Here is an 18,645-nt window from a genome sequence, read left to right as displayed (position 1 = left end):
AACCTGAAAGTATGTATCAACATGTTCACACTTATGTAATCTGACATTTATACTTGACATGGTATTGGTGAACCAAAACGTGCTCAAGTCTGTTTCATACAATAGACATTTCTGCAGTAGAGTACAAGTAGTATTTTCAATGAATTAGGATTACAATGAATCAACAAAATAACAGTTCCATCACAGCAGGAAGTCGCTTGTCAAGCCATGAGACTGACATAAACAGGCAATCAAACTAGGAAGTATCCATACTTGGACCTTGTGGCAGCCTGATACAAGTTGCTCCTAGCAACAAGCTGGGGGACCTTGTGGCAGCCTGATACAAGTTGCTCCTAGCAACAAGCTGGGGGACCTTGTGGCAGCCTGATACAAGTTGCTCCTAGCAACAAGCTGGGAGCCCTTGTGGCAGCCTGATACAAGTTGCTCCTAGCAACAAGCTGGGGGGACCTTGTGGCAGCCTGATACAAGTTGCTCCTAGCAACAAGCTGGGGGACCTTGTGCAGCCTGATACAAGTTGCTCCTAGCAACAAGCTGGGGGACCTTGTGGCAGCCTGATACAAGTTGCTCCTAGCAACAAGCTGGGGGTCCTTGTGGCAGCCTGATACAAGTTGCTCCTAGCAACCAGCTGGGGGACCTTGTGGCAGCCCGATACAAGTTGCTCCTAGCAACCAGCTGGGGGACCTTGTGGCAGCCTGATACAAGTTGCTCCTAGCAACAAGCTGGGGGACCTTGTGGCAGCCTGATACAAGTTGCTCCTAGCAACAAGCTGGGGGACCTTGTGGCAGCCTGATACAAGTTGCTCCTAGCAACAAGCTGGAGGACCTTGTGCAGCCTGATACAAGTTGCTCCTAGCAACAAGCTGGGGGACATTGTGGCAGCCTGATACAAGTTGCTCCTAGCAACAAGCTGGGGGTCCTTGTGGCAGCCTGATACAAGTTGCTCCTAGCAACCAGCTGGGGGACCTTGTGGCAGCCTGATACAAGTTGCTCCTAGCAACAAGCTGGGGGACCTTGTGGCAGCCTGATACAAGTTGCTCCTAGCAACAAGCTGGGGGGTCCTCCTGACTGGGGACAGTTCCTACATAGGTAAGAGTGCATGTCTATCGTTTTGCTTAAAGCTTCTCTCCATCTGCATCTCAACTGCAGACTGAGTGAGTGAGTGAGTGAGTTAAAGTTTAACGTCACATTGGCAATATTTCAGCCATATCGTGACGAAACAAAACTGCACACTGAAAACATGACTCTAAATATGCAGAACTTGTTACCGGAATCCTGATTGTTCAAAGGACATAGATTCAGTTACGCCTGTCGTATCATAGTCAAAAGCTGTGATCTTACCCATATTATGCACTTCTAAGCAGTACAGCTAAAACCAATTTAATTTAGACTTCAGTGAAACAGACCTAGCTTTTAGAAATATAAATCACAATGTGTGACAGAAGGCATCAACACAGCAAGGGTTAAAAAATATTTACGCTCTGCAATTCACCCATGAGAACAATCAGAGATAAGCCAAAATAGTGTCACATCGATTCAGTATTTTTTCTGATATTAATCCTTGTTCAACATGCTTACAGTATCATGTATTACAGATCATAGATGCTAGTATTCAGGAATACTGGTTAGGTGTTCTTTATCTTCCTAGAGCCAACTATATCAAAAGTATCTATCGTAATGTGACGTCCACTGTTCAGACATTCCAACATAGAACAGTAACTCCACTAGTTACATATACACCTGAAAAAAAGTTAAGCACTGCTTACTATACTCCTACTAAAAAAGAGTTAAAGAACATCCAATGTTTTCAAATGACTATAGCTCATGTCTGGCCCATGACACATTAACCATAGTCATATAAAACAATCAGGTGTTCCTTAACTTCTTTTGAGTACTATATATATTTCAACATGAAACAGCCATGTCTGTTTATCAGACCCTGTAATAAATTTCCAAAGTTAAATCCTCACATTAGCAAAACTAAAACTGATTATGTAATGCACTTTGTAGCTATTCCATGGCAACAGATGCACTTAAGTTCGGAATATAGGACAAGAAAGACTGGGTGGTGATTAACTTTTTTCAAGGTGTACATTTTTAAAATAAATATTGCAATGTTACATAAGACCGGAAGCACATTTTTTAACCCTTGCAGTATCAATGGCTGATAACATGACATGTATACTGTGTATGTCATTGAACTCCAACAATACAATCCTGACATCATTCAGGCAAGAGATGCTGTACATTATGCATAGTTTAATTGGAAACATCTTTGTTGGAGATAGGAGTGTTGTGACAGCAGAGATTCTGCTCCTAGCTACTGGGTGAGGTGGAATCTTCATGGAACGTGTGTTGACACACACAGCAGCCCAGGAACTGGCTCAAGGTACTTACAAGCTGGTAGAATGACACCATTAAGAATTAATCAATAACATAATATTTAAGATATGACGGAGTCTTCTAATAAACATTTTGAAAATGTAATTTCCGCTCAAAGTGAATTAATATATGAGCTGCTACAATGATGTACATTTGGCAACATCCTGAGTGGACTACTTTATCTGTTGAACGCTGATTCTATTAAGATGTTTGTGAGATGAGATATTGGCCAAAAGACAGTAAGAATCCATTTAAATAGATGCCATGTAGGCAGTTCTATGTAAATGGACACACACTGCCTTCAATAAATCCATTACCGACATTATCATCCATGGAAGTCTGAACTCTCGATATTCTTGACATCACAAACCAAACAACACGTTCCGAGTCTGTTTGTTTTGCTGTATATTTTGTCTGAGTCAACTGTGTCGTGTCTGAGTCAACTGTGTCGTGTCTGGAGACACAGCAGAATTCTTGTCTTCATATTTCAGCGACTGCGTTAAGCTATTACCGATGGGATTTCATTCATGGAACACCCAAATTCATTCAAGTATAACATCGTTACATAAATATCTAGATCGTTAAATTCGGTGCAATATGTTGGATTGAATTAAGTCAGGTTATTGCTATGATAGCAGCTTGATGGAACAGAGAATAATCTCTCTGAATAGCAAAGCCTAAAGTTTAAATTGTGTTTTACTGGTAACTACATAATAATTAAAAAACAACAAATCTCACTTCTGTCAACTTATGTGAAGCAGAGAACCTGTATAAAAGCCATGTATCCGGTTTGGATAATTATGCGATAACAATAAAAGTATGTTAAGAAATGCAGAAACTATTCAGGTTATCCTGGGCTTCATAAAGACTTAACATTGTGATCCCTGACAAATTCAGTTAAAATTCATCGTGCTTAAGTACTTGTTTTCTCTGGAACAATATTTTCACTAAAGAAACCAACACGCAATTAAAATAACAAAGGCACAAGCACCTTCTCAATATTAGATTGAAGAAAGAATGTATTGACATGGGACACTGGCCGCCTCCAGGACACATGGCAAAGAGAGGCCTCGAGTTGCATCATCGCTGTCATGTTGCATCTCACCAAGCAGCAGAAGCGGTCCATGACGCACCAACGTCGTTTTCAACTATCGACTTTCTTCAGATTTCTTTCCTCTTTGTTACTTTCCCTGTTGTGCAGCACCCTCTGACGATGGAAAATAGTATTTAGTATCACAGATATTTGCTTCAGGTTTGGACTATGTGTTGGCTGGGACGACCCGATCACAGCGTTGGAGGAATCCTGACCGGGTCCATCCTTCACCAAGCATATTCCATCACCAACAGGCAGATAGTCAGTGGTGTCCACCCGATCTACTTTCAATGGGGTACAGAAGTCTGTTGCTGAACAGTCACATCAGCCAATCAGTTGTTGAGGCACCAGCATTGGAGTTGGCGTCATCTGAATCAATCCACTATATACTAGCACACCAGTTAGTCACCATTCTCGTTCAATATCTGTGCCAAGACTGAAATCTGGAGGACAATTTTGCAAGTAACAAGCAATGAGGATATCATCTCAAATCTTGACGGGGCTGTGTCCAGCTTTGCAAACAGCAGGTCCAACATTGCAACAATCTCGGCAACAGAAAGTAAAGGAAAGACCACATTTCATAGCACCAATGTTCAGTCCACATTCTCGATCTCGCCAGCGTTGACCCGTGTGGGGTCAGCATGGACCGTGAAGCCAAGGATGCTCTTGTCAATCTTCTGCATCTTGCCCTTCTTCTTCTTGTTCTTGTTGCGGGCTGCCGACTCAGCATCATTGTTGTTGCTGGACCGGACCTCCTTCGGGTTGACTGCAGGTGCTGGGCCCCAAATACTGTCCTGTAAATAACAGGTATAATACTGTCCTGTAAATAACAGGTATAATACTGTCCTGTAAATAACAGGTATAATACTGTCCTGTAAAAAACCGGTATAATACTGTCCTGTAAATAACAGGTATAATACTGTCCTGTAATAAAATGCTCTTCTCTTTATAAATTCAAAGGCCTTTTAGCAGACATTGAAGGCAATCATGTAAACCTAAGCATAAAAGCTCTTCATCCTTACTGGTCATATTGTCATCCCTGTTGTCAGGGTACCCACCCCCTCCCAGTGTCAGGGTACCCACCCCCTCCTGGTGTCAGATACACCCCTGGTGTCAGGGTACCCACCCCCTCCTGGTGTCAGATACATCCCTTGTGTCAGTGCTACAAGCCAGGTACCCACCCCCTCCTGGTGTCAGATACATCCCTGGTGTCAGGCTACCCACCCCCTCCTGGTGTCAGGGTACCCACCCCCTCCTAGTGTCAGGGTACCCACCCCTCCTGGTGTCAGATACATCCCTGGTGTCAGGCTACCCAGCCCCTCCTGGTGTCAGGGTACCCACCCCCTCCTAGTGTCAGGGTACCCACCCCCTCCTAGTGTCAGGGTACCCACCCCTTCTGGTGTCAGATACATCCCTGGTGTCAGGCTACCCACCCCCTCCTGGTGTCAGATACATCCCTGGTGTCAGGCTACCCACCCCCTCCTGGTGTCAGATACATCCCTGGTGTCAGGGTACCCACCCTCCTGGTGTCAGATACATCCCTGTTATCAGGGTACCCACCCCCTCCTGTTGTAAGATACATCCCTGTTATCAGGGTACCCACCCCTCCTGTTGTAAGATACATCCCTGTTATCAGGGTACCCACCCCCTCCTGTTGTAAGATACATCCCTGTTATCAGGGTACCCACCCCCTCCTGTTGTAAGATACATCCCTGTTATCAGGGTACCCACCCCTCCTAGTGTCAGATACATCCCTGTTATCAGGGTACCCACCCCTCCTGTTGTAAGATACATCCCTGTTATCAGGGTACCCACCCCCTCCTGTTGTAAGATACATCCCTGGTGTCAGGGTACCCACCCCCTCCTGTTGTAAGATACATCCCTGTTATCAGGGTACCCACCCCCTCCTGTTGTAAGATACATCCCTGTTATCAGGGTACCCACCCCCTCCTGGTGTCAGATACATCCCTGTTATCAGGGTACCCACCCCCTCCTGGTGTCAGTGCTACAAGTCAGGTACTCCCCCTCCCCACCCCCTCCTGGTGTCAGTGCTACAAGTCAGGTACCCACCTCCTCCTGTTGTCTCTCTAGTCTGGCCTTCTGCTTATACTGGCTCCGTTTCTCCAGGAACTGCCGACCAAACTCCTTTGCAGCACCAGACTCACCAAGGTACGACCTCACATAATCATGGACCTGTGGCACAAAATATCTAACAGTATATACAAGTGAGTCATTAAGAGACTTAGATCTGTTATAACAGGAGTTGTCTGCCAAATTGAGTCTCATACCAAATCAGACCTTCATTAATGAAACAATAATAGACACACATTGTGAGTGTTTAATGCTGCAATCAGCAATATTTCAGCTATAGACGGGTCTGTAAATAATCAAGTCTGAACCACAGTCCAGTGATTGACATCATGAGCATCAATCCACACAATTGGGATACAATGACATGCATCAACCAAGTCAGCGGGCCTGACCACCCAATCCTAATTGTCGCTTCTTACGACAAGCATGGCTGCCTTTTACTGCAAGCATGGACATTGTGAGTGAGTTGGGTTCAACATCCCAAGGAATACTATTTCAGTCACATGGCATACTTAAACTAATGAATGTCCTTATGTTGTTTAACACACTCAATATACCAGCTCTATCATGGCGGCCTCAAATAATCGAGTCATCGCATCACAATACAGAGATTTGTAGGACCTGGTGGATCCAATCAGCTGATCCCACCATGTACCAGTAACCATGGTAACGGATACAAAGTAGGACTTGTATCAATGTTTATGATAATAGGGAAGAGAATGTATGGATGTCAACTTTTTATCATGAGGAACACAACATTTAGGAGTACATGCTTACTCCTTCATCAGGTGAATGATACTGCATCGTCTCCATCTTGATGTTGTATCAAGTCTTTGAAAGGCATTTAGAAGTGATACACATAAGGAAGAGAACTTATGGATGTCAACTTCTTTAATATTTATTTATGATAACGGACCACAATTCCTACCTCATATGGAGAATCAACCTCTTGCAGGAAGGCAATGAATGTTGGAACTGAAAAATAGAATTGTTGAATAAACATCTGTAACAACATGAACAAAGTGATATTCCAAAACACATCCTTCATTGTAAGCAACAGATCTCTACAAGTTGCTCGTTACAAGAACTTTCGGAGGGGATCCCAGTCTGGTTTTGTTCATACTTCTCACAATTCAAAACCCGAAATTGAAACTAAGAGAGTGAACATGATTCCAGCCATAATTGAAAGAGGAAGGGAAAGAACAATGAGTGAGTGAGTGAGTTAATATTTAACGCCCCCTCGGCAATATTTCAGCCATATCGTGAAGAGAAGTTATACGTTAAGAATACATATATTTAGATTAAATCGATGTACAGTAAAATAACTGGACTATCACAGATTAATATTTAAAACTAGCATACAACCAAAAACAGATATCACTCTATGTAACGATACACCAGCTGAAGGTGGATCCCCATGCTAGGGTCCATGGGGACTTACAGTACCTTTGCTGCCTGCATGGACCCCAGCCGGATTTACACCATGCTTCAGGCTATTGATCTCCAACAACTGAAGGTAGATCACCATGCTAGGGTCCATGGGGACTTACAGTACCTTTGCTGCCTGCATGGACCCCAGCCGGATTTACACCATCCCTTCAGATATCACTATATGTAACGATACACCAGCTGAAGGTAGATCACCATGCTAGGGTCCATGGGGACTTACAGTACCTTTGCTGCCTGCATGGACCCCAGCCGGATTTACACCATCCCTTCAGATATCACTGTATGTAACGATACACCAGCTGAAGGTGGATCCCCGTGCTAGGGTCCATGGGGACTCACAGTACCTTTGCTACCTGCATGGACCCCCCGCCAGATTTACACCATCCCTTCAGGCGTTGGCAATTAGTGTCAAATTTAGCCACGGTTAAATTAACACATATTCTACGTTAAAAAATGTGACAGAGAAAAATGACTTTGAATGACAAGATACAGGCAGCAGACATTTATAATCTCAATGAAAGATACCAGCATAGATGATGACTGAGGTGAACCTGGTATATGAACCCTGTATAACATTATTCTGGGCAGACTAAGGTACAGAACTCTACAGTGAATTGCCTTGCTTTATACCAGAGTGAGTGAGTGAGTGAGTGAGTGAGTGAGTGAGTGAGTGAGTGAGTGGTTTAAAGCCCCTTTTAGCAATATTCCAGCAATATCACAGGGGGATATACCAGAATTGGGCTTCACATATAGTCCCCATGTGGGGAAATCGAACCCTGTTATTCAGTGTGAAGAGCGATCGCTTTAACCAGTGGGCTACCCCACCACCCCATCTTTAAGAGTGAGGTGTATTTTTTATTGCTTTCAGTTTCACCAGCAGTTCACTTAAATAATGTCAAGTCAACTGAAAGCGTGAGGAAAAGAGCAAAAGACACAGAAAGTAGACGTGTCCCGCTTCGGTAAAAGCCATGAGCAGGGATCAGATTCAAGGTGGACCTGGAATATGAGCCTGCAATTAGCGGATCCTGTCATGACAAAGGGACGTAACTCTCATGTCACTCATTCCCCAGATTAACATAGGCAAGTTTTCACATGACCTACCATCCACTGATGATGCGAGTCCTGCGAGTGCCTTCTCACACCACTGAGTGAAATCGTCAACAGGCCTTGCTAACTGAAACATCTTGTGCACAGCATCCTGCAACACAAATTATTTCTCATATCAAACAACTATAACAATAACCATAAGAAAACCATATCAGGATAAGAAGAAAATGCACAAAATATTCAAACTTCTGTGATATCAAATGTATAGATGTACAAAAACATTTGAAATTTCTTGCACTTCCGCTAAGTACATCAGAAACTAATGTACACTTACTTCGTGGAGAGGGTCAAACTGCTTTCTAATACAGACGCCTTGGGTGAGTGGGTATGGTTTTACGCCACTTTTAGCAGTATTCCAGCAATATCATGGCGGGGGACACCAGAAATGGGCTTCACACATTGTACCCATGTCGGGAATCGAACCAGGGTCTTCAGCATGATGAGGGAACACTTTAACCACAAGGCTACCCCACTAGAGAGGCCTGTAGGGTGATTGAGCTATGCTTAAAGTCACTTAGAACACCATGAACACAATGGGTCCTAATATGGATTCCAGCAGACAATCAGCACAACAGATCTCTTGAGTGAGTGAGTGAGTGGGTATGTTTTTACGCCACTTTTAGCAATATTCCAGCAATATCAGGGCTGGAAACACCAGAAATGGGCTTCACACATTGTACCCATGTCGGGAATCGAACCCAGGTCTTCGGCGTGACAAACGAACACTTTAACCACTAGGCTACCCGCCTGCCCCATATCTCTTGAAGAGAAACTAGACTTTGTTGATCATTATAGACAGGAGAAAATTACAGTGAAGATGTAAATATAAAGTGCTAGCCTTCATACACGTTGTGCATGCTCAAAGTGCTTGTGTTAGCACATATAATGCTCAGATTAGCTGAGATTTGAACATGTCCAAAGTTTAATGCTCAGAGATAGTCGGTTTCACAATTCTGGGGAGGCAACACTGAAAGATTTTTCATATTTTGTGAGTTTGTAGTGTTTAATTGATAAGGGTGTTGATTTTCTGAGCCCCGAGACCCAGGGGCTTGTCCTCAGCCAGGAACTTGATGATCAATGGTGGTGTTAGGCCATGCGGTCTCTTACATGTGAGGCGGAGCCAGGAACTTGATGATCAATGGTGGTGTTAGGCCATGCGGTCTCTTATACATGAGGCAGAGTACTATGATCACTGTCTGGCCTAAACCTTCAGCCAGGAACTTGATGATCAATGGTGGTGTTAGGCCATGCGGTCTCTTACATGTGAGGCGGAGCCTGGAACTTGATGATCAAAGGTGGTGTTAGGCCATGCGGTCTCTTATATGTGAGGCGGAGTACTTTGAACACTGTCTGGCCTAAACCTTCAGCCAGAGAAGTGACATCACGACTGGTGTAGTGTGGGAATATTTTGCTTACCTCCTCTTTCTTTGGTTTTGTCTGTCTGTTGCGGTTTGCAGTAGCGGCGGCAGCTGCTGCTGCTGCCGCTGCAGCTGCAGATGCATTAGTCGTTGCATTATTGTTTTGTTGGTTTCGTTTCTTGCCCCCTAACGCAGGAAACTCACCACTGAAAAAGTGTGGACTTGAGTGAGACACATGGAAAATGAATACACATACCTCCACACACTGAACAACTGAAGAGACCTATCGTCAAAACTGTGCAGGGTTTATGGTTTTGTTATGTTCAAAGAATGAAACAAAAATGTAGAAATAGAGGATTGTTTTGTTGGTCAGATTCACATCCAAATTATTGAATACACTCGCTCACATCACATGAAGTGATCTACACCCCTAGATCAACATCCAGGTCCCCAATCCACAGTTGTGAGTCTTTGGTAAATCCTATAGACGTACGATAGTCGATAGTCGTAGCACTACAAACATTGGACTTGGGGCTCAGGTCATTAAGTAAGGAAGGAGTATGGTCTTACGCCGCTTTTAGCAATATTCCAGCAATATCACGGCAGGGGACACCAGAAATGGGCTTCACACATTGTACCCATGTGGGGAATCAAACAGGGGCCTTCGGCGAGACGAGCAAACGCTTTAACCACTAGGCTACCCCACTGCCTCTAGGTCATTAAGTACACATACATTTGTCTTGTGCTTCTATCATTCTGTAAGCACGATCAGGAGCTGCTATTTCTCACCAACCTTTCTTTCTCTTTGGTTGCTGCCCTTCCTGAAGATATCACAGCCTCATCCCAGAACCCCAGGCCCCCCCCTGACTTGTCCGTCTTCCACACAGCGTTCCCCCCCCACCCCGTGGACTGAGCACCATTGCTGGCCACGTTGCTCCACATGCTAGGTGTAGCCATGGTGGCAGCTGTATTCTGGGGAGAGAGGAAGCAGGTCTCAGTATCATCTGACAAACAAACTCGTTTAATTTTCTTTAACTTCTCTTCAGTCCTGAGAGTATTATTCAGGGCTCCAGCATTCTTTGGGACATTTTCTTTTCGACATGTTATCATTCACTTTGGGTTCTGATAGTTATCTTTGGGTTTGCAAAATATTTAAACTCCCTTGCAGGGATAGAGTGAGTGAGTGTGTATGGTTTTACGCCGCTTTTAGCAATATTCCAGCAATATCATGGCGGGGGACACCAGAAATGGGCTTCACACATTATACCCATGTCGGGAATCGAACCCGGGTCTTCGGCGTGACGAGCAAACGCTTTAACCACTAGGCTACCCGACCACCCCTTTGCAGGGATAGAGTTATACTTTAAAAGTCTACCAGCCCAAATAGTGACAACATGGAGGAACATCCCCAAAATGTTCGAAATTCTACCAGCCCTAAGGATGCCTTTAGCATTAATGTAACTGACCATGGCTACAGGGCTAGAGCTAACGTCTATCCCTGCCTCGGGGCCCTTTGGTTAATTTAATACTGATGAGTGAACCTTCAGCAACCCATGCCTACCGTAAAAGGCGACTATGCTTGTCGTAAGAGGCGACTAACGGGATCAGTTGGTCAGGTTGGTTGATGCATGTCATCGTTTGTTTGTTTGTTGTTTAATGCTGCACTCAGCAATATTCCAGTTATATAATGGTGGTCTGTTAATAATCGAGTCTGGACCAGACAATCCATTTTTTTATATCATGAGCATCAATCTACGCAATTACCATACGATCAACCAAGTCAGTGAGCCTTATCACCCGATCCCATTTGTCGCCTCTTATGGCAAGAAAGGGTCGCTGAAGACCTATTCCACCCCGGATCTTCACAGGTGCATGTCACCATATATAAGTTGCCTGGATCTATGTTAATGATGTTAATCACTGGATTGTCTGGCCCAGACTCCCATTATTTACAGACCACCGTCATGTAGCTGGAATATTGTTGAATGAGGCGTTAAACAACACAACAAACAAACAACAAGATATCACAGGACACAAAGCCATGTCACACATCCGATTGTCATCTAAGTCGTCTCTTAGGACAAACAGAGTACTAGTGATCTATTCAGACCTGTCTCTCTAGGAGGTAGTGACCTATTCAGACCTGTCTCTCTAGGAGGTAGTGACCTATTCAGACCTGTCTCTCTAGGAGGTAGTGACCTATTCAGACCTGTCTCTCTAGGAGGTAGTGACCTATTCAGACCTGTCTCTCTAGGAGGTAGTGACCTATTCAGACCTGTCTCTCTAGGAGGTACAGGACCATGTGGATTGTGATGGTGCATACCTTGGGCGGAGTGGGCTGAACTTGTTTGGCTTTCTTCTTGTTTTGGTCTAACTGTTTGGCTTTCTGTTCCTCCTGTATGTCCAGCAGTGACTTCAGTGTGTTCGTTGCAGCCTGGTTCACCGTCCTGTAACAGTGTCATCATACAGTGGAGGATCTCTCCTATACTCATGCCATGAAACAAGAGACAGACGTAGCAGGAACACTCTGCGGAACCAACGAGAATGGGGATGGTGCTGACAACCCAGGGGTGATGAGGGGGTGATGAGGTGGTGATGAGATGTAATGTGACTATAAGCCTAATGCCTCAGACAGCTTAGGTCGTATACTCCCCAGGGAGATGAGAATGGGGATGGTGCTGACAACCCAAGGGGTGATGAGATGTAATGTTACTATTAGCCTTGAGCCTAGTGCTTGGGTAGTATACTCCCCAGGGAGATGAGAATGAAAATCACATGCACACGGATTCACTGACCAGGGGAATAATATAAGGGTAGCTCTATTTTCCAGGGCATAATCATTTGCAGAAGCCTGAGGTCTTTTATTAACGGCCCGACAAAGGAGCATTATAAATCAACTTATTTTTATTGTTATGATGATCACAGCTTGCTAACTTGTCTTCAATCTGGAACAGGTTGAAGTGTGCAATCAATCTAATAACCTTACACCGACTACCCCCATTGTGACCACCTGCAAGGTTCCAACTTAAATGGGCAACAATGACAGTGAATGTATCAGGGAACATTTCTTTTACCACAATTGATTGGAGTGATGAGTGAGTGAATTTTGTAGAATTTTCCTATTCGGAATATTCTATAAGTAATACGTTACCACTGTTATACCGAGGCTGTTGTCTCCCACAACTGCTGCTATAGCGAAATCTACCACAGAGATCTCAATTACCTCATGCAGCACGTGCGTAGCCACCTAGCTGCCATGTGACACCCTTCACTCTTGTCTCCTGCGAGAGCAAGTGCTCGGGGGACGGACGGGCGGGCAGCAGCCCAGTGGTAACGTATTACTTATAGAATATTCCGAATAGGAAAATTCTACAAATTACATTAAGTAATACGTTACCACTGTTATACCGAGGCTGACTACCACAGTAGGCGGTGGGGAGCACCTACAACCCGAATCCTGACTGCTAGCGTTCCTTCCGACCAGCGGAAGTAAACACCAAGGCGGAAGCACTCGATGCGCATGCACCTAGCTAGGCGTTACCCTATAGGAATACCAAAGCACTGTCAAGCGCATACCGTAAGGCTCAATCGTCATTGCCAAAACGATTGGTGACTCCAAACGGCCCCACTGGATAGGTATTTCATCGCCGCAGCGGATGAGAACACTGTATCCGCGTGAGCTTAATCTTAGATCAGGTTAAACAGTCGAAAAGAGGGAAATTAATTTCATTCAGACCGTATATCCCAGAGCAAGCCTACTTAAAGTATGCATTAGGCGCGTGACCTAATTCCAGTATTTGTAAGCATGCATCACAAGGTTGGGATACACGACAGACAATTAAAGACATAATTGTCAAAATACAAATAAGGACAAAGCACACAAAAAGCCGCCCTCACCTGTGGTGTGAGTGCGCTGGTTTGCGGGACCCCAACTCCTGTACCCACGGCAGTGGGAACATTGGAGTAGACCCAGATTGACCACCGTGCAAGGTCAGACGCCTGAGGAGTTCGGAATTGCGCTGGGCACACCCCTTAGGTGCCCGCTTGCGCCGCGATCCGCGGGCCAAGACGGTGCACACTCTCCACGACGGCATCAGCGACCTGTTTGAGGTAATGATTGGCAAAAACCGAGTCAGAACGCCAGTAACAACCTCGTAATATTCTGCGAACAGAGATATTCGAGTGTAGGGCAAATGTTGCCGCTAGCGCCCTGATCTCGTGCGGGGTTGACCCCGCTACCGGTAACCCCCGAGACCGGTACGCCAGATTGATGACAGAACGAAGCCACAACGCAATCGAGTTGCGAGGTATGTCAACCGTGCGATTAGGGTTACACGATATGAACAGACGGTCACGCCCTTGTCTACGTTCATTCGAAGCCTTAAGATAATACTTAAGGGCCCTAACCGGACACAGCGCTCTGTCCTCAGTATCAGCAGGATGTAAGATTTCTTTGAGTGATCTTACAGTGAATTCTCTCTCCGTTTGCCCGACTCTCTGATTCTTGGCGACGAAGCCCATGAGCAGGCCCAGGCGGACCGCTCCTTCGTCACCCCTATCGAATCGTACCTTGGCGACATCGAGTGCATGAATTTCGGATACACGTGCCGCCGTGGCAAAGGAGAGGAGAAATGCTGTTTTCCAAGTCACATGCCGGAACGAAGCACTATGCAAGGGTTCATACGGAGCTTCCGTAAGTGATTGCAACACTAGGGAAAGATCCCAGGCCGGTGCCCGAAGGCGGCCCTTCTTAAGATCGTGCTGTTTGAAACCCTTGATAATACCCCGTATCACCGGCTCTTTGGAGAGACTGGTACCCATAGCAACGTCCCGTACCGTAGCAACGGACGAGACATAGTTGGCAATGGAACCCCCGAGAGTTTCCGGGTCTCTCGCAAGTGAGACATGAAACGAGCAATATCCTGCACAGATACCTTATCTGGCGAATGAATGTGATGTTTACAACACCACTTCGTGAAAATAACCCAACGTGCATTATACACCTTCTGGGTAGAATCACGATGCATACTAACGTATGCCCGAGACGCCCGGCGAGAAAAAACTTTACTCCTCAGACGCTCGGTGACAACATCCACGCGTGCAGATTGAACTGCCCTGCGTTTGGATGAAGCTGACGGGTGTGAGGGTGGATCAAGAGATCCGGTCTCACAGGCAGTGGAAGTGGCGACTGCGTGACCTGGGTCAGCAAGTCGGGGTACCACGATCTGTTCGGCCACATGGGCGCGATCAGTAACATTCGACAGCGAACTCCTCGGAGCCGGCTTAGAATGTGTGGTATCAACGCTGTCGGCGGGTAAGCATAAGCGACCAAGCCCGTCCAGTCTAACGCGAGAGCATCGTGATCGATGGCCCTCGGGACCGGGACTGGTGATACAAACAACGGGAGTTGATTGTTGAACCGCGTTGCGAACAGGTCGACCATCGGACGACCCAAACGTTCGCACAGCCACTGAAACACTACTGGGTTCAGCATCCACTCTGTGGGGCTCGGATCCTGAGGCCTCGATAGAGCATCGGCCAGTACGTTCCGCACACCTGGGATGTGACGGGCGCGTATCTGGCACGGGACACTGTCCACCAGAGCGTAAAACTCGAACGTGAGATCGAGTAGCGAGTGACTGTGGGTTCCCCCCAGTTTGTTCACATAGGACACTACCGTCGTGTTGTCGGTCGCCAGCATGAGCCGGGCGTCGACGAGACGATGCTTCCAGTGATTGACTGCGTTGATCACTGCCTTGAACTCGAGACAAGTGATGTGAAGACCTAGTTCGTCTAAGCACCACAGCCCCGAGCTCACCTCCCCCTTTAGATGGGCGCCCCAGCCCACTAGAGAGGCGTCTGTATACAGGGTCAACGTGGCCCGGTAGGGCCGCATAGAGACTCCTGATAAGACAATGTAAGGGACCGTCCACCACTCCAGATGCGGTCGGAGCCGATCCGGGAGGGCGACGGTCGCACTGTTCACCTCCGTTGCTAACAACTGGATTAAAAACCGTTGCAGCGGGCGGAGTTGGAGACGACCCCGTGCGGTGCAGTCCTGGGCTGATACAAGTAGCCCGAACAGCTGTTCCCAAAAGTGAACAGTCTGTTGCACCGCTAAGACTTTGGCAATCATCGCCTGAATTTTGTGCCACCGGTCTGGGGGGACAAAGAGGCGATGGGACACCGTGTTGAACCGACCTCCGATGAACAGCAAGTTCTGAGAAGGGGTTAACTCGCTCTTGGGGAGATTGATAATCCACCCAAATTGCTCCAAGAGCCGACGTGCGAAATCGAGATGGCGTGACAGGGTGTCCGTCATTCGATTTGCTACTAGCGAGTCGTCCAGGTACGCGAAGTACCGGACACCCCTCCTGTGGAGGAACCCCACTATGGGGGTGGTTAACCGGGTGAACAGCCAGGGAGCGGACGTGTGAATCATTCTGAGTTCGGCACTGTCCTACTTGGGAACGAGAAATATCCTGGAGTAAAACCCCGGTGTTATTTCTGGTAGAGCTAACTCCCGTACTGCCCCTTCTCCACCAACCTGCCGATGGCATCGGCGAGGATGGGAAGATCGGTTTCCGAATCGAAACCTGCCAACGGGGCAACGGTGAGCGGCGGATTCGCTTTGAGATCAAGCCGATAGCCGTACCGAATCGTGTTGACCACCCACGGGTCGTCGAACACTTGTTCCCAATTCTCCCAGTAAGTCTGGAGTCTGGCTCCCACTGGGGAAGGAGAGGGGGCCCTGACAGGTTGCGACAGGCGCAACTGTCCAGGGCCAAGTGACTCGGGTTCGCCTAAGGGCCAACCGAAGTTGGCGCTGTCGGCATACGAACCCCTCCAATGAGAGTCACCTGGAGGGGCCCTTGCCGTCCGTCGACGACTTGGGCTTCCCCCAGTTCCCCGTTTTCCCGCGAAAGGGCAGCTGATTGCCCATACCGGAGCCCTCAGGGCGGGGCTACTTCCCAGAGGAAGAAGAACCCGACCCCTTAGACCTACCGGCCGCAGCAGCCTGGGGCGCGCTCCGGTTAGGAGCGGCACCCAGGCGCCTATGCAGGGACCCAACAAGAGCAAGTGTGTGCCGAGAGTCCTCGGCAACGTACTCCAGGCAAGCATTTAAACTGAGCAGGCAGTTGTAAATGCGCTGGTCACGGTCCGTGGGAGAACCTTCGACCAGACGGGCCGCTTCAGCCAAGTAAGTGTCTCCGTGAGACATGGAGTGCCGAGCGAGGGCGTCCAGCTGGTGCAAGGTAGCTTGCGTTACCGTAGCAGCCGGTGGGGCACGGACACCCAACCGCTCAACATGGGCCTCCGCGGTAGGACCAGCCTCGGGAAAGGCAAGGTCATGTACCGGGAATAAACCCTTTCTCCACGACGTCGGAGGCAACGGGAGACCCCGACCGGAGGCCGCCGCGAAGGCGTTCTCCAAGGAAGGCTTGAAACCGCGCAGCAAGGTTGATGCGGGGAAAGCCGAGTCGGAAGACTCATCGTATACCTCGGAGGAACCCACAGTCGTGGATTCCCCGCGGTACCGGCCGGGGCATGTCCTCAAAGAGGTCATAAACCATGGCCACGCGGTCCTAAACCGATAGCGGGAGCAACGGTTCGGGGGAAGGACCGGTGACCACGGGAGCCGCCGCCGTACCGGTGGACCCCGCGTCCGACCCCGCGGCCACCGAAGTGGCCGGGGACGGAACAGCCAGCGGCCTATCCTGAGATAAGGCCGCCAGCTTGGAGTCCACAAGTTATGCAAGTAATGCAGCGACGGAATCCCCGGACAGCACACGGGCCGCCAAGAGATCCGCCGCTTTACCGGTGGACCCCGCGTCCGACCCCGCGGCCACCGAAGAGGCCGGGGACGGAACAGCCAGCGGCCTATCTTGCGATAAGGCCGCCAGCATGGAATCCACAAGTTTCGACAACAATGCGGCGACGGAATCCCCAGACAGCCCGAGGGCCGCAAGGGGATCCGCCGCAGCCGAGGAGGTGGTACCCGCACGGGGACCCCGACCGGACGAACCGGCCACCACAGGGGTGGAGACGGACTGTACGTACAGCCGGTACCGCTCAAAATCCGCAGGCCCCAGACCTTCGCACAGGATGCACCGGGTGTCCCCGCAAGGAACCCTGCACCGCGGGCAACGAACGTGGGGATCCCGGGACGACAAAAACTTTCTGCACACCCCATAACTCCGAGGAGCAGGGGTAGAGGGGGTGGATACTGGGGACATATCCATGTCAGACATTGATTGTTTGCTATAAACAAAGAACAAAACATGGTTACAACGCACGCACCACAATGATTCACAAACGAACATTTTCACAAGAAAATAAACGAGCAATGTGAACATATAACATACACATATAACTTTTATTAAAGAAATAAGTTATGTTAACCCCCAAAACATACAAGAACAGGGGAAACGTAAAACACAACGTGCATACGCGAACCCCGCAAGTATATAGAAAAAAGGGCGGGAAAAATTTTCCGTTTGGCGGGAAAATTATAACCAAGCGTAGCTACCGCAACGCCCCATAAAAGCACAGTTTATTAGAAAATAAACTATAATAAATATCACCAAATCTTCAAGGAACGCTTCAGCAGGAGAAAACACGTCTTGCTAAGCAGACGAAGGAGACAAGAGTGAAGGGTGTCACATGGCAGCTAGGTGGCTACGCACGTGCTGCATGAGGTAATTGAGATCTCTGTGGTAGATTTCGCTATAGCAGCAGTTGTGGGAGACAACAGCCTCGGTATAACAGTGGTAACGTATTACTTAATGTAATTTGTCTTCAGCTGTTGTTAGCAATATTCCAGCGATATCGCAACAGCCTGTAAATAATCAAGTCTGAGTTAGGAAAACCTGAGCTTGATTGGATGGGCATCAAAACGCTGCTGTTGAGATACCATGTTGTTATTGTCTGAATATGCTGGCTGTGATTTTTAACAGTGTGGTTTTGCACAATTTCTATACATACTGGGTGTTGAGAAGGGGGCGACTTACATTTGTGCTCCCCATGACTTCTGCTGTTGCTGTTGTTGCTGCTGCTGCTGTTGTTGGATGGCAAACATTTGCTGCCTCTGAATCTCAAGTTGGCGCTGAAACATAAAATAAATGTCATAAAATAAAATTCATAATTTCCTTACAGTTATGCCACCTAG

At 47.4% G+C, this 18,645-nt stretch overlaps 1 protein-coding gene across 2 annotated transcripts in view; it reads right to left on the bottom strand.

Annotated features, from left to right (window-relative positions):
• LOC124124640 (GRB10-interacting GYF protein 2-like) overlaps positions 1–18,645 on the bottom strand; it is a 137,733-nt gene that overhangs the window by 92,720 nt on the left and 26,368 nt on the right. For both annotated transcript variants that reach the window (XM_048402774.1, XM_048402775.1), the window contains exons 23-30: positions 18,488–18,582; positions 11,800–11,923; positions 10,270–10,448; positions 9,535–9,682; positions 8,113–8,209; positions 6,491–6,537; positions 5,542–5,664; positions 259–4,265 (exon numbers count right to left, since the gene is read on the bottom strand). In XM_048402774.1, coding sequence (XP_048258731.1) covers positions 4,065–4,265; positions 5,542–5,664; positions 6,491–6,537; positions 8,113–8,209; positions 9,535–9,682; positions 10,270–10,448; positions 11,800–11,923; positions 18,488–18,582 — 1,014 coding nt within the window. In that variant the 3' untranslated portion in view covers positions 259–4,064. The remainder of the gene's footprint in view (positions 1–258; positions 4,266–5,541; positions 5,665–6,490; positions 6,538–8,112; positions 8,210–9,534; positions 9,683–10,269; positions 10,449–11,799; positions 11,924–18,487; positions 18,583–18,645) is intronic.

The sequence above is a fragment of the Haliotis rufescens genome, unplaced genomic scaffold (assembly GCF_023055435.1).
Source record: "Haliotis rufescens isolate VD_foot unplaced genomic scaffold, xgHalRufe1.0.p SCAF_29, whole genome shotgun sequence".
Classification (NCBI taxonomy): Eukaryota; Metazoa; Mollusca; class Gastropoda; order Lepetellida; family Haliotidae; genus Haliotis; species Haliotis rufescens.
Note: the sequence above shows the minus strand (reverse complement) of the source record. Positions and strands in the feature narration are given on the sequence as shown.